The sequence below is a fragment of the Doryrhamphus excisus genome, chromosome 22 (genome assembly GCF_030265055.1).
Source record: "Doryrhamphus excisus isolate RoL2022-K1 chromosome 22, RoL_Dexc_1.0, whole genome shotgun sequence".
Taxonomy (NCBI): Eukaryota; Metazoa; Chordata; class Actinopteri; order Syngnathiformes; family Syngnathidae; genus Doryrhamphus; species Doryrhamphus excisus.
Window position 1 is genome coordinate 139,398 of NC_080487.1, and position 14,240 is coordinate 153,637.

The window sequence follows — 14,240 nt, forward strand, 5'->3', positions numbered from 1 at the left end:
GTCTTTCCATTATTTGCAGTGACTGCAGTCCTTGAAATGTTTGTAGGAATTACGTCATAGAAACCAAGACTTTCACAATACTTATAAGCCATATTTATTCCTCGTTTGCGTCCACTTTGATCATTATCTTCACTTGATCTTCATCATGGCCCTCATCATGCTCAGTGTTGTTCATGAGGTCATGTAAGGATGTGTCGGTCAGTGATGGAAGGCTGCAACCCCGCAGCAGACCCACGCCATCTTTCTGCATCTCCATCCCGGCCTGATGGATCTCCAGGTCGCCCGTGCTCATCCTGCAAATGCAGCACGTTAAAGAATGTAGCCTGAAGATGAGCCTGAAGGTCCGGTCATCATTGACCTCATGTCAAAGGTGGACCCTCGGAATGCTGGTTTCCGACTGTCTGCTGCAGTTGAAGATGTGTAAGGGATGGAGAAATGTCTCTGAGCCCAGTGCTTGTCCTTCTCCAGTGGAGCCAGGTTCTGGTACAAGTCGTCCACCGCCAGCATGGACGCCTGCAGGAAGCACAAAGAAACAGTCTGCACCCAAACATCTCAGCAGCAGGCGCCTGAAAGAACGGGGCGTTTTGCCACCTGGAAGTTTCTGTCAATCAGCTGGTTGGTTTCAAAGTCGTCGTCATCCTCTCCGAATGGGTTGATGATCAACTCTCCTACCTACAGTGGGGGGGGGACAACGCCCCAATTCAATTCTTGAACTCCAGCAGTGTTGCTGTTTTTAGATGTCTGTGTCCGACTACTGGGTGACCTTGTTGTGCTTAGCAACCAGAACACGGTCCTGCTACTGAGCCACGCCTGGAAATGAAGCCCATTCTCATACCTGAAGTCCTGAAGTCTTCAAAAGGACGAGATACTACCAGGCATTTCAAGCAGGGTCATATATTCTACAGGTGTGACCAGAGCGGCCTGGGCTCACCTTGAGCCATCCTGCGTAGAAGAAGAACTGCAGCAGGGTGAAGACCGGCACATACAGGTCCAGCTTATGGCCCTGGTAGCCTTTGTCCGGGTTGAGGAACTGGCGGCCCACGACAGAGAAGGCGAAGAAGGAGTAGACGGCTAAAGTTACCACCTGGGGAATGACAGCGAGACGGCCAGTAAGATGGGGATGGGTGGGGGGCCCGGCTACCGTGATGCCGCTCCACCTGGGTGTAGACCAGAGGGATGCTGATCCAGTCGTAGTGGAACAGGAGGCTGCACTTGGTCCTGTAGTTGTTGAGCTCCTACAAGAGGAAGGAATGGTCACAAGCTGCTTCTTCATGTCCACGCTGACCAAACCAAAGTGAGTCACATCCATGAGGAGCCTCAAAGCCACGTCGTCCCTCACGCGACCCTCCTCTCTGGCTCGGGAGGCCAGGTTGGCGAACCAGGTCAAGGGCATCCAGTACTTGTTGAAGTCCGAGTGCAGCGACTCCAACAGTTTTAGCTCGTGTGACGTCATGAAGCCTGGACACAAACGTGACGGCCAGGGAGGGACACGCGACTCCACGTGCTCGGGGCGGTACCTACCGGCGTCCACCACGTGATCCAACGTAGGGAAGCGCTTGCGGACCCGGGTGCTGATGGAGCGCAGGATGAGAACCGAAGACAGATTGGCGCATCTCATCAGCGTGCGGCGCAGCAGGCGGCCCCCCTCGTCGGCGCCGTGGACGTTGCCGGAAACCACCATCATCAGGTTGTCGGGCAACGGGAAGCTGGTGTATTGACCCCACCATCGGTTGAAGGCCAAGGTCACATAAAAGCCTAGGAAGGTCATTTGGGATTATGCGGTGAATGTCTGAATTGTGGAACCGCACCACTGAAAGGTCGTCGACCTTTGAAATGAAGAATGATCGTAGGAATGGTTTGGAAGACGAGCTGAAGCTGGACTGGAATGTTGTACAAATAGTCTGATGTTGAAACGTAGAACGGGAATACCTAGCATGATGGTGGTAAGTGTTTATGTCTGCCCACAAAAGTAGCAAAAACGATGAATGCTAGCGCTAGGTTGCTTTGGTTTGGACGAGGTGGCATTTCCCGTCTTTTCCCGTATTCCATCCCATTGGGCCAGCATATTGGCGTTCCCTCTACGTACCCAGCACGAAGAGAACGGGGATGAAGCTGGTGTTGGTGAAGCGGTCGCAGTACAGGGCGATGCGTTCAAACAGGTCCTGCTGCTCGGGTGTGAGCATCAGCCTGCACGGTGGAAGGCAAAGCAGTAACAAAGCAGTAACAAAGCAGTAACAAAGCAGTAACAAAGCAGTAACAAAGCAGTAACAAAGCAGTAACAGAGCAGTAACAAAGCAGTAACAAAGCAGTAACAAAGCAGTAACAAAGCAGTAACAAAGCAGTAACAGAGCAGTAACAGAGCAGTAACAGAGCAGTAACAAAGCAGTAACAAAGCAGTAACAAAGCAGTAACAGAGCAGTAACAAAGCAGTAACAAAGCAGTAACAGAGCAGTAACAGAGCAGTAACAAAGCAGTAACAAAGCAGTAACAGAGCAGTAACAGAGCAGTAACAAAGCAGTAACAAAGCAGTAACAAAGCAGTAACAAAGCAGTAACAGAGCAGTAACAAAGCAGTAACAGAGCAGTAACAAAGCAGTAACAAAGCAGTAACAAAGCAGTAACAAAGCAGTAACAAAGCAGTAACAAAGCAGTAACAAAGCAGTAACAAAGCAGTAACAGAGCAGTAACAAAGCAGTAACAAAGCAGTAACAAAGCAGTAACAGAGCAGTAACAGAGCAGTAACAGAGCAGTAACAGAGCAGTAACAAAGCAGTAACAAAGCAGTAACAGAGCAGTAACAAAGCAGTAACAAAGCAGTAACAGAGCAGTAACAGAGCAGTAACAGAGCAGTAACAAAGCAGTAACAAAGCAGTAACAGAGCAGTAACAGAGCAGTAACAAAGCAGTAACAAAGCAGTAACAGAGCAGTAACAAAGCAGTAACAAAGCAGTAACAAAGCAGTAACAAAGCAGTAACAAAGCAGTAACAAAGCAGTAACAAAGCAGTAACAAAGCAGTAACAGAGCAGTAACAAAGCAGTAACAAAGCAGTAACAAAGCAGTAACAGAGCAGTAACAGAGCAGTAACAGAGCAGTAACAAAGCAGTAACAAAGCAGTAACAGAGCAGTAACAAAGCAGTAACAAAGCAGTAACAGAGCAGTAACAGAGCAGTAACAGAGCAGTAACAAAGCAGTAACAAAGCAGTAACAGAGCAGTAACAGAGCAGTAACAAAGCAGTAACAAAGCAGTAACAGAGCAGTAACAGAGCAGTAACAAAGCAGTAACAGAGCAGTAACAGAGCAGTAACAGAGCAGTAACAGAGCAGTAACAAAGCAGTAACAAAGCAGTAACAAAGCAGTAACAGAGCAGTAACAAAGCAGTAACAGAGCAGTAACAAAGCAGTAACAAAGCAGTAACAAAGCAGTAACAAAGCAGTAACAAAGCAGTAACAGAGCAGTAACAGAGCAGTAACAAAGCAGTAAAGCCATTGCAGAAGTAGAGGCTGTAATCTTGTCACCGACTGGCGTCTCACCTGTAAAGCACGCTGAAAAAGACGTAAACGCCACAGAAGACGAGGAACTCCTTGTAGAGCAGCTTGTAGATGCTGCCCTTCCACCGGAACAGGAGCTTGGTGAAGCCACCGAAGCTCACGTTGGCCACCTCCAGGGAGTAGGAAAGCGTCATGGCAGCAGATCAGGAGGGTCACACCTTCCACGATGATGATGATGGTGGAGAGAAGAGTCTTGTCGTCCTGCTCCGTATTTAAAGGCCCGGCGTGTTGATTTATGACCTGGGAATGTTTGTGTCCACTTTTCTTCCTCAAAAGACACAAATCTTCCTTATCAGCGTTCCTTTCCCTGCTTGTGTGGAAAACCATTACATCATCAGGCACACTACAATATAATGTCATATTTACATATAATAGGATGGGTTGGCTTTATTATATACGTATATTATTATTCATATTTGTTATATATACTACCTTCCTACTACAGCTATAGGTCAGAATGGTTTAACAGCAGAATACTACATTGGTACTACAGTTATAGGTCAGAATGGTTTAACAGCAGAATACTACATTGGTACTACAGCTATAGGTCAGAATGGTTTAACACCAGAATACTACATTGGTACTACAGTTATAGGTCAGAATGGTTTAACAGCAGAATACTACATTGGTACTACAGCTATAGGTCAGAATGGTTTAACACCAGAATACTACATTGGTACTACAGTTATAGGTCAGAATGGTTTAACACCAGAATACTACATTGGTACTACAGTTATAGGTCAGAATGGTTTAACACCAGAATACTACATTGGTACTACAGTTCTAGGTCAAGCTGGCTGAGTGTTGTACACGCTTACGGCAGGGAACCCTACAAGAGCAGCCAAATAATAAGCGTTAGCGTTACTCCCTAAAGTACTAGTGAATTTAGTTTAGTGGAGTCTGTTTTGATATGTTAGATACTAGAACTGTGATAGATAGTGTAGTTTATGGTATATTTATTCATGTTTAGTCCTTAGACATTGTTCCATCATGTAGTTTTAACATGACAAGCAAAATCCTTCAAACTACTTGATGGTTTTATGTCAGCACAACCTAATGGGTTCAGATTGGATCCCATTTGCAATACCTCTCCAGAACAGAAGGTGGCAGCAACACGTGACAGGCCCTATTCGTCAGCTAAGGTAACTTCCGGTGGAAAAGCGCCATAGCAGAGAGTTGGGGAGCTAGCTTATACTGCCTCACGACAATCTTCTTGCATCCATCAAAAGTTAAACCATCCCTGGTGGAGAAAGATCTCAATCGGTAAGTTCACTTTCCCTTTTCATTCTGTGATCTGTCTTTCCTTTTGTATGTATTTTATATACTGATGACTGCTAGTTTTTGTGTTGTTACCTCTTAGCTAAAACTAAATTTCTGCCAATTGTTACCACGTAGACAACACATACTAGACCAGTTGAAGTAACTTTATTGGTAGGTGGAAAAATGAACAATTGTAAGACAATGTGCTGTTCACATGCCTGGAAAAATTAACTGGTCAATTACAGATCAGGTTAAAAACTACAGAGTATAAATTTTATATTTTAATTTTTAGAGAACAGCATTCATTCTTTATTTAAGAAACATGTCAGACTGTGAGGAAAAGTTCATAACTAATAAAAACCGCATGATTATGTATTATTTCATCTTTTTATGAATCTTTGACATGTGTTGCTTTGATTGTTAGTCACCAAACTAAGCTGACCTTCTCACTCTTTTCCCAGTTTATCCCAGGAACGTGATGCTATGAAGATGTCCTGGTCTCCAACTAAAAGGGTCTCCTAGAAGAAATGTCTGCCAGATTTGATGGCCAGCACCTCCAACAATAACCATAAAGAGTGATACTAGATGTATCACGTGATCATGTTGTATGTCAAACGTCGCCTGCTTGGAAGGAGGATGGAATGAAAGGATGTTTGACAGCTCATATGATGTGTTGCATGGTCCGTCCCACCCGCCTCATGTTTGCTTTTCACACGCTCGTATCTGCTGTATATCAGCCTCTTAGTTTTTATAGAACCGTATGGACTCCTCCTGTGGAGCGCTGACACGGTGCCGTGGCCTCCTCTCCTTACGGCCTCGGGTCGATGGGCTCCCGTAGCACATCTGGGGTCCTAGTTAAAGACCACATCCTTTATCATGTCCCTTCCACACCATGATGAAGGACGTGGTCCAGATAGTCAGATATGTATATATAATATGACAGCTATATATAATATGGTATGTGACAGCTATATACATATATATAATATGATATATGACAGGAGCATGACACACTTGGACACACCAACAGAGCCGTGAATTTTCCGGTTGAGCAGCTCCTCGGGAGAGAGTGACACCCAACTTCCCAATGGAAAACGGTTAGAAACAAGAGGAACAGGAACGGGGAGGGTACAACACCCCCACATAGGGGAGGAGCTCTTTCAACTAAAGCCACGTTATTGACAAATAGTATTGTTGGAATTCTATATGGAACGTCGTAAGTGTAACCTTGTCCTTCCCTTCAGAGACATTCCCCCAGCAGGCCCAAGTATTCCATGGAAAGTATAAAATCATGCTTCCGCTCTATTGTTCCTATAATAAGTATCCTAAATCTCCAGCGGCTCATTCTCCATGGTCCGAGTCATCCAGCCGGATTCCTGGTACCAGGCTGTAATATTCCGTGGATTGAGTCATGTAAGCTCTCTCCCGGTCCGCCGAGTCTTTCAGCACTTCCGACACGCTGACCGAGTCCATCTCGGTCCCGCTAGGCTTCCCATCTGAGCAGCGGGATTCCGGTTGGAGAGATTCCATGGAACCCAGCCGGACTTCTTTTTCTCCATCCATGTTCGCGGTGCGGCCCAGCAGCTCGGAAGCCGGGACGTCCCGCCCCCTGCAGTCAGCTGACATCTGCCCGTGGTGACCTTTCAGCCCAGCGCCGGGGGAGCTGGACCGCCGTTTCGTTGATGCCCCCAAAATGGGGGCCTCTTTCCTCTTCCTCCCGCAGCACCAGCAGACCACCAGGGCGGAGAGCAGAAGGAGCGGGAGCGTGAAGAAGAGCGCAGTGAGGCTGGCCGGGCGGCACATGTCGTTCACCCTCACCGACCACACCGCCCGGCCCGCCAGCTTCCAGGGGGAGACGCAGGTCAAGTTGCTCGCCAGGACCCCCGTCTTTGTGTCCCTGCTGTTCTCCAGGACCTCCAGGAAGGAGCAGGAGCAGTCCCAGGGGTTCCCGTCCAGCTGCAGGCTCTGCAGAGCGGGCCTCTGCAGCACGGAGGCTGGAAGGAAGCTGAGTCGGTTCTCTTGGAGATCCAACCTCCGCAAGTTGTCCGAGTCCTGTAAGAAGCCTTCCGGGAGCTCCTCCAGTTGGTTCTGGCTTAGGTCCACTTCTTCCAGGCGGGGCTGTCCGGCCAGAAAGTCCAGTGGCAAAGCCGCCATTCTGTTGCGGCCCAAGTAAACCTTTTCCAGCAGGGAGGCCTCCACGCCTGACATCTCCAGTGAGGTGATGTTACAGTCGGAAAGATCCAGAATCCGCAGGCTGGACTGGTTGGTCAGCCGGGACCACCGCACCTGACCCAAAGCGGAGCCGGAGAAGTTTAGGCAGCAAACGGTGGCCGGCGTCTCTGAGGGGAACTCGGACCAGACGGTGGCAGGTGGGCACCGGCAGCCGCCCACAAGCCCTGTCCTCAGCAGAGAGAAGACCAGGACGCTCCACTGATGAAGCATCTCTGCAGGACAACGACCAAGTCAATCCCAAGAAAAGCCTCCCAAACCGCTGCCCTCCCCTCACGACTGCTGGTTGCTCTGGGGATGGTGGGCGTCGGCATGGAGATGGCGTGGTCGGGGACGACAGAAGTGACTCCCCTGTGAAGCTTCACTCGAGGTGGGGCGTGGCAGCTCTACGCACCTTGGGATCACCTTGGGATCACCTTGGGATCACCTTGGGCAAAAGAACATTTGGTACGTTTCAGGAACGTTTCAGCCTTCCCGGACTGCCTGGGGAGTCAGGCAGAGAACAGTATTCTAGTATTCACAGTCAGGCTGTGTGTGCTAGCTGCATGGCGCCACCAGGGTTCCCCAACGTTGGCCTCCAAGACCTTCAAGAACAACATAAACTAGCTGGGTTTTCCAGGACTACAAAAGGAGAAGCAGACCAAAAAAGGCGGAGGCTGAAGACATGTTGCTAAAACTGTAAACCTCATGTGTCCAAACGTTCCCTTGACACCGCCCTCCAGTGATTGACACCTGCTGGAGATCAAAGACCAAGACCAACAGGACTTCAGTTGGCCTTCAAGTCAATCTCGTACCAGATTCCCAATCCCGATATTCCCAAAATATGCTGGAGGAGAGCTCTTCCGCCTGCATTCCAGTGACTGTCACCTCTTCCCCCTCCTGCAGAAGAGGGTGTGTCTCTCCACCCAGGTGGGTGGAGTTTAATTAAAGGGGAACCACACTTTTGCTATTTTGCCCATCTTTCCCAATCCTGATTTCAAACACGAACATTTCCCTTTTCTGTGCAATCTATCACAGGAAAACGAGTAAATATAAGCTAGCTAACAATGGAAGCCATGGGAAATACATATTTTGATGCTAAAGCGCCCGAAAAAAATCCATTCCACTCGGCTGAGTGGTTGGCATGCAGTGGAAACATGTTAGGTTCATTGGCCACTCCAAAATACCTGCTTTCCCGCCTCTGCGTACCAGTAGTACTTTGTTTCATGCAGACCTCAGGGCATGGTGCTTGACCCCCCCCACATTGTGTGTATTGGGCATCACTCGGACACTTCCACGGGATGCTGAATGAGTGCATCTGTGTCGCCTGGCAACAGGAACATGTTCCCGCCATGTCCTTGACAGCAGTGTGTGTGCAATGACTCACGGGCCATTACCTTGTAAACATGGGGGGGGGGTGCAGAGATTTGAGGAAGTGTGTGTGTACTTTTCCCTGCACTGTTTGAGGTTGATCAGCTGTCTCCTCTGTAAACACCATTTGTGCATCACACACACACACACACACACACACAATCCAAGTGCATGAATGGCAACAAGGGCGTCCCCTTAGCTAATTAGCGCTGTACCTGAGAGAGTCCTGTTGCGGTCCAAAGTCAAGTGCAAACTTTGTGGAATATTATCAGCTACCTTGCCACCATTGGTCGTTGGCGTAAAGTATCATTTGAAGGATCTACGCACAAACACACTCAGGCCGGGGGACCAAATCTGGCCCTCAAAGCAATTCCATCCGGCCCCCCAAACTGTTGGGAAAGTAGTGCTGAGTTACCCCCCCCCCATGGAACCATTGAACTGTACACGGCTAAAACAGCCTGACTTTATGGACACATCCTGTCTTTACAAAATAAGAGCTTAGAAAGCACAAGACGGTCAAACGTCATCATTTCAATGCTCTTCATTCCACAGATAAAAACTCTTCCGGGTCACACGGCTCACAGATTGGGATGTTTCAAATACCGGGTTATTGGTTTTTGCCCGGACATTGTGAGAATGACCAAGAGGTGGAGGGTCAACAGGCGCTGCACTGGAACCGGCAACCTCTCTGGTATATCCCTGGATGTTCAATGCCTTCAATGTGGCCCCAATACCTTGGAGGAAATATTTTTAGACTTGTAACCTTTGCACAAACAGAAGGAGGTGGCCTGGATACAGCCTGACCCACATCGTGGCTGCACATGCTGGGCAGAAGCTATCTCAGATACATGGGATGCTCACCTTGGGATGAATGTCTGCCTGGAGCCTAGTCTGCCTAGGTATCTCCTATACTGTTGTTAGCTGGGTCATGCTAACTCCTTTTCTCTCATTGGAATGCACAGAAAAGGGAAGGAAACAGGAGGAAATGTTCATGTTTCACTTAAGGCTTGGGGATGTTTATTTACAACAACCTGTAAACATTTGTATCACACATACCTGTCATTACGGACCTATTCAATTCTAGCGAGGCCCATGGAAAACCCCTAAAATGCGCCGAAATTGAAGTTTTTTTATTTTGTCTTTTAGCTATACTTTATTTATTGTCATTTTCTCTATATCCCCTTGACATTTGTTTTGTTGTGTTGTTTTTGTCAAGAGTTTTGTTTGTGTAAAAAAAACCCCTCCTTTCCTTGCTGACGTCACCAGTCAGTCAGACGTAGATAATCGAGAGTCGAGTGGCTCATGTTGTTAGCTGCGGTTGTCCTCTCCATTTGTTGACGAGCCGGGGACCAAACTTCTACCCTCGGGATGTTTTTCTCCACACTTGCTCGGTCTGCGGTGTCGCGGATGGTACGGCTTCATATTCTATGGCTTTGTGGCCATTTTGAGAAGGCGTTTGTGACAAAATAGCATGACTCTTCACAAGGGCAAGGCCGCTTAGCTAACAACCAAGCTAGGACAACGTTAGCATGGATTTGCTTCCCCTCCAGCTGTCAAGTGTGTACATTTACATCCATTATCCGGCAGACTCGGAGCGATGGGACTTTAAGATCAGTTTGATACACTAGTTTGATATGAATGCGTACATATGTGGCAGACAATATAAGCGACTTGTTGTGGGGCCTGTGCTTCCAGGTGAGGGGTCTCCATCAGTCTGCTACACGTACCGGAGCTGGTGGCATCTTTGTGGTGAGTTTAACCTTCACCTGGATATCTAAGTAAGGGACAATGCATGCCCAGGCAGGAGATCCGGTTCCAATCTCCGCTTGAGCATCTCTGTGGAGTTCGCATGTTCTTCCCATGAGTGCTGGCGTTTCTCCAGGTAGTCCGGTTTTTGGGACGGCTCCAAATGCTCTGGTCCAGGGGGGCGTCGCAAAACTTCCTTTGTGATGTCACAGAGGAGCGGGCGTCCTTATATGGGCGTGGCTGTAAGCGGATGACAGCCCCCCAGTCCTAAGGCCGTGGCATGTAGGTCTTAGCTGGAGCAGAGCTTCTATTCTATTCTATTCTATTGTATTCTATTCTGGAAGCAGGAAGAGATGCAGAGGTAAGGCTTGCAATGTGCGTGGCCGCGTGTCGTTGCAAGGTGGCGGTGGGCCCTGCAGCCAAACCAGTTGAGACCCACTGCGCTTGAATGGTTATTCCTGTTAAAGCCAAGATCTGTCCTTTTCAGCACCGAGACACAGCCAGCAACAACCCTGACACGCCCTTTGAGTTCACAGAGGAGAACAAAAAGGTAGCACTTCCTGACGTCAAGCACATGTACAATTCCACATTCAGCCCAGCCTTTATTTGACGCTTTAGCAACTCAATTCCACAATTGCAGAAAGGGGCTGATTTTGTTATCCGGTGTTGTCCTTTGTGTCCTTAGAGAATCGAAGCCATCATTTCAATGTACCCCGTGGGCCACAAGCAAGCGGCGACCATCCCCGTGTTGGACCTAGCCCAGAGACAACACGGATGGCTTCCCATCTCCGTCATGAACAAGGCACGCTGCATTCTGGGGGGGCTGACGCTCACTATTAGAGGTCACAGCCTGCTTGAACGGGTGCCGTTGTTGTCCTCCAGGTCGCCGAGGTGCTGGAGATCGCTCCCATGAGGGTGTACGAGGTGGCCACCTTTTACACCATGTTTCTGCGCCAGCCTGTGGGGAAGTACTTCATTCAGATTTGCACCACCACGCCGTGCATGCTCTGCAACTCCGACAGCATCCTGGAGGCCATCCAAAAGAAACTGGGTAAGGGTGGCCAGCGCTGAGGTTGTACTTGATGGCCCGTCCCCAATGAAGACATGGAAGCAGGAAGCAGGAAGGGAAATGCACTTTATTGTCTACACTGAAGATAACAATGCACATATTTGGCTGCCAGTGGAGCTCAAACAATTCATATTTCATAATGTTTGTGTGCTTACGCTTGCATGACACATCTATCTCCATCACCCACATACCAGGGCTAGACTAACCTTAGTCTACGGGGAGCACAGAGGCCCCTGACTTAAAAAGCAGAAAATGCTGAAACCCACTTAAATATAGAAACACAAATATGGCAAATATCTGAAATACTGACATTCCCTCTCATTTTCACTCTTGTACTGATAAATAGTCAACAATAAATGACAGTTAGGTCTTCTCGATCCACCCCGTTTCCCCCCCACGCCTCCTGAAGTCCTCATTGGTGGCATCATGTACATGATGACTCCAACACCGCCCTCCTTCCTCCACCCTTGGCGTTTGTCTCCTCCTTCCCCTTTAGGAGTGTAAAGTGGTTGAAAGTTCCCTGGAAGTGGTACTGGTGGAATGGTGGATTTGAGCATGCATACAGTTTACAGTGGAATACATCACGTAGTACAATTGGCAGTATCACATGTCCAAAAGGAGTAGTTGTTTTGTGTTGTTGATACATGTCACTGAGATTAAAAAAAAAGTCACACTTGGAGTCTGTGGACCAGAGACCCGGTGGATAACTCCAGCCAGGCCAAATGGGGAAACCAAGATGGTAGATGAGTCAAACTCCAATAGGAGTCTGTGGACCAGAGACCCGGTGGATAACTCCAGCCAGGCCAAATGGGTAAACCAAGATGGTAGATGAGTCAAACTCCAATATGAGTCAAGCTAACGATCACACAGGCTGGCATCATGCTGACGACACATTTCAGACTAGTTTTCATTCTCATGGAAATAACTCAACATGGAACACGTACTTCATTCTGGTTGCACGGGCGTGACGAAATCACCTTCACTCGCCGTGGCTCATATTTGACTGTCAAAGTGCAGTGGGGATGCCTGCATACGTATGAATATGTATGTATATATATATGTATATGTATGTATGTATGTGTATTTATACTGTCTGCTAATGCGGGTTTCTATGCAGGCATCAAAGCTGGAGAGACAACTTCAGACAAGATGTTCACGCTCATAGAAGTGGAATGCCTCGGTGCCTGCGTGAACGCGCCAATGGTGCAGATCAACGACAACTACTATGTGAGTGTGGTTCCTTCATCCGTCACTTTGGCACTCCTGAAGCACATGCATGTGGATGTTTGGAAAAGGCCTGTTGGTCCGTGCCTGGTCTCCATACGTGCCCTGCAGCCGCCCTGACTGACACGCCCACAAGCACGTTCAAGGCCACGCCAGACGTCATGAACACCAAGCGCTACACTAAACATCCGCGTGGCTACATCATCATACTTTCCTGCATCAAATCAACCCTAACCATGATGTAGCGACCTGGAGGCAGCCATGCCCATCATCTCCAACCCATATGTGAGGCAGGAGATGTTTGTCTTGCTAAAGATACGAAGGTACTAAAGATATAAGCACAGATAGAGACGGCATGATGGAACTACGTTACTGGCATATTGACACCCCTACACCACACCCGGTAGCGACTAGCTTCGCCACGCACTCTCAACGCCCCAGACCACCACCTCCAGCTGTTTTTACTGTGGACTTTGAACAGTCATGCCACAGTAGATGTTTCCAGGGAGGAGGTTCCGGTAATGCTTCAAAGTATTACTTGTAATCATGAATGTACTAGGTTACTACATGGTTCCGGCGGGTGTATATATAATACCTTGTTAGGAGCGGTCTTTGTGGGTGGCTTGTCTCTTAACAGTTTTTCTATCTTTAGAGCGCACAGAAAAGAGACATAAGCATTCATGTCCAAGGATTTAGACCAAGGATTGGGGATGATGGACACATTTCTTTGAATTTGGCAGGGACTTGTGGAGGCCAGTTTGAGCCCTGGCCAGGGTGCAGGGCTGAGCTGTGTTCCACTAAAGAGCCGCTTCCTGCCACTGTGAAGGAATACGGCGCATCACTCTTAGTTACTACAACATATTCATGACCCCAGTGGGAGGGTGTTAGTTGCTATATTAATTAGATTACACAAAAGCTAAACCAATTTCTACACAGCTTTATAAGTACAAGTACATCTTCTTTACTGCATTACCCATCGTGCTTTAGTGCGGCCTACTCAACAGTGGTTTTATCATTCTAAATGGTACTTTGTTATTACTTTGCTATTTCAGGAGGACCTCACCCCAGCGGATATAGAGCACATCATAGATGAGCTTCAAGCCGGCAGAGTCCCACCACCGGGGCCAAGGTACAATCATGTTGTTTATTGGCCATCTAAAGTGAACCTGCTGATTCTAGTTGACTTTTTACGGTTTCCTCCATGTAGGAGTGGCCGTTTCTCCTGCGAGCCTGCAGGTGGACTGACCTCCCTGACAGAACCTCCTAAAGGACCCGGTTTTGGTGTGAGACCTGACCTGTAAATGCACAAATCCTGATCATGTGTAAATAAACGACTGTACTGCAATCATCACACTCCGAGTGTCAAGGTGTTGCTTTAGCAGTTAGCATACAGGAACACTTCCTAGACTGCTGCTCCCCCGACCATGCATGATTCCTGGCTGGTAGAGCTCCACTATGCCCTCCGAGTGGCTGCTTAGAGCGGGTGGACCTCTCAGCAAAACCCGCTGCTGCTTGGGGAGAACACAAACTGCAGAACAATATGTTTTCACTTTTAAATCCCCGAATAGCAGAAAAGGTCGTTAAATTTCGCTTCGACTAAATGAGAAGACGGTTTGGAGCGTCGCCGGATTCAGCAACAAAGTCTGCAACATGTCACAATGAGAGCCATTGCGCATGCGCAATCATGTCGCAAATGTCACAGCGTAACAGATTGGACACAAAGGGGTTGGCCGTGTTGAAGATGGGAAAAATAGAAACACCGTCAAAGTGAACAGGCGACTATTGCTTTATCTTAAAGGGGGCCTTGTCATCCGCC

General features: G+C 48.1%; 3 protein-coding genes across 3 annotated transcripts; 1 reads left to right on the forward strand and 2 right to left on the reverse strand.

The window, feature by feature from the left end:
* Positions 1–94: 94 nt before the first annotated feature.
* Positions 95–3,698, reverse strand: best4 (bestrophin 4). Its single transcript, XM_058062642.1, has 9 exons — positions 3,529–3,698; positions 2,087–2,187; positions 1,522–1,755; positions 1,304–1,458; positions 1,158–1,235; positions 932–1,084; positions 592–672; positions 359–513; positions 95–293 (listed from the first exon to the last, which is right to left on the reverse strand). Exons 1-9 carry the CDS (start codon positions 3,678–3,680, stop codon positions 95–97), a joined length of 1,308 nt encoding a protein of 435 aa, XP_057918625.1. The 5' UTR covers positions 3,681–3,698.
* Positions 3,699–5,020: 1,322 nt separating this feature from the next.
* Positions 5,021–7,970, reverse strand: si:ch211-106k21.5 (trophoblast glycoprotein). The gene has a single exon (XM_058061478.1). The coding sequence runs from the start codon at positions 7,246–7,248 to the stop codon at positions 6,148–6,150; it is 1,101 nt and encodes a 366-aa protein (XP_057917461.1). The 5' UTR covers positions 7,249–7,970; the 3' UTR covers positions 5,021–6,147.
* A 1,661-nt stretch (positions 7,971–9,631) lies between these two features.
* On the forward strand, positions 9,632–13,787 carry ndufv2 (NADH:ubiquinone oxidoreductase core subunit V2). The gene is made up of 8 exons (XM_058061479.1): positions 9,632–9,795; positions 10,081–10,134; positions 10,619–10,681; positions 10,817–10,933; positions 11,014–11,182; positions 12,318–12,427; positions 13,477–13,553; positions 13,632–13,787. The coding sequence occupies exons 1-8, from the start codon at positions 9,754–9,756 to the stop codon at positions 13,723–13,725; spliced, it is 726 nt and encodes a 241-aa protein (XP_057917462.1). The 5' UTR covers positions 9,632–9,753; the 3' UTR covers positions 13,726–13,787.
* Positions 13,788–14,240: the final 453 nt, after the last annotated feature.

Bases quoted from the DNA above. Each gene is read 5' to 3' on its own strand.
- best4 (XM_058062642.1), bottom strand. From the start codon at position 3,680: ATGACGCTTTCCTACTCCCTGGAGGTGGCCAACGTGAGCTTCGGTGGC. The intron at 1,756-2,086 runs GTACGTAGAGGG...TGACCTTCCTAG, and splicing joins CCCCGTTCTCTTCGTGCTGG to GCTTTTATGTGACCTTGGCC. The intron at 514-591 runs GTGGCAAAACGC...TGCTTCCTGCAG, and splicing joins TGATTGACAGAAACTTCCAG to GCGTCCATGCTGGCGGTGGA.
- si:ch211-106k21.5 (XM_058061478.1), bottom strand. From the start codon at position 7,248: ATGCTTCATCAGTGGAGCGTCCTGGTCTTCTCTCTGCTGAGGACAGGG.
- ndufv2 (XM_058061479.1), top strand. From the start codon at position 9,754: ATGTTTTTCTCCACACTTGCTCGGTCTGCGGTGTCGCGGATG. The intron at 9,796-10,080 runs GTACGGCTTCAT...CTGTGCTTCCAG, and splicing joins GGTCTGCGGTGTCGCGGATG to GTGAGGGGTCTCCATCAGTC. The intron at 10,934-11,013 runs GCACGCTGCATT...GTTGTCCTCCAG, and splicing joins CCATCTCCGTCATGAACAAG to GTCGCCGAGGTGCTGGAGAT.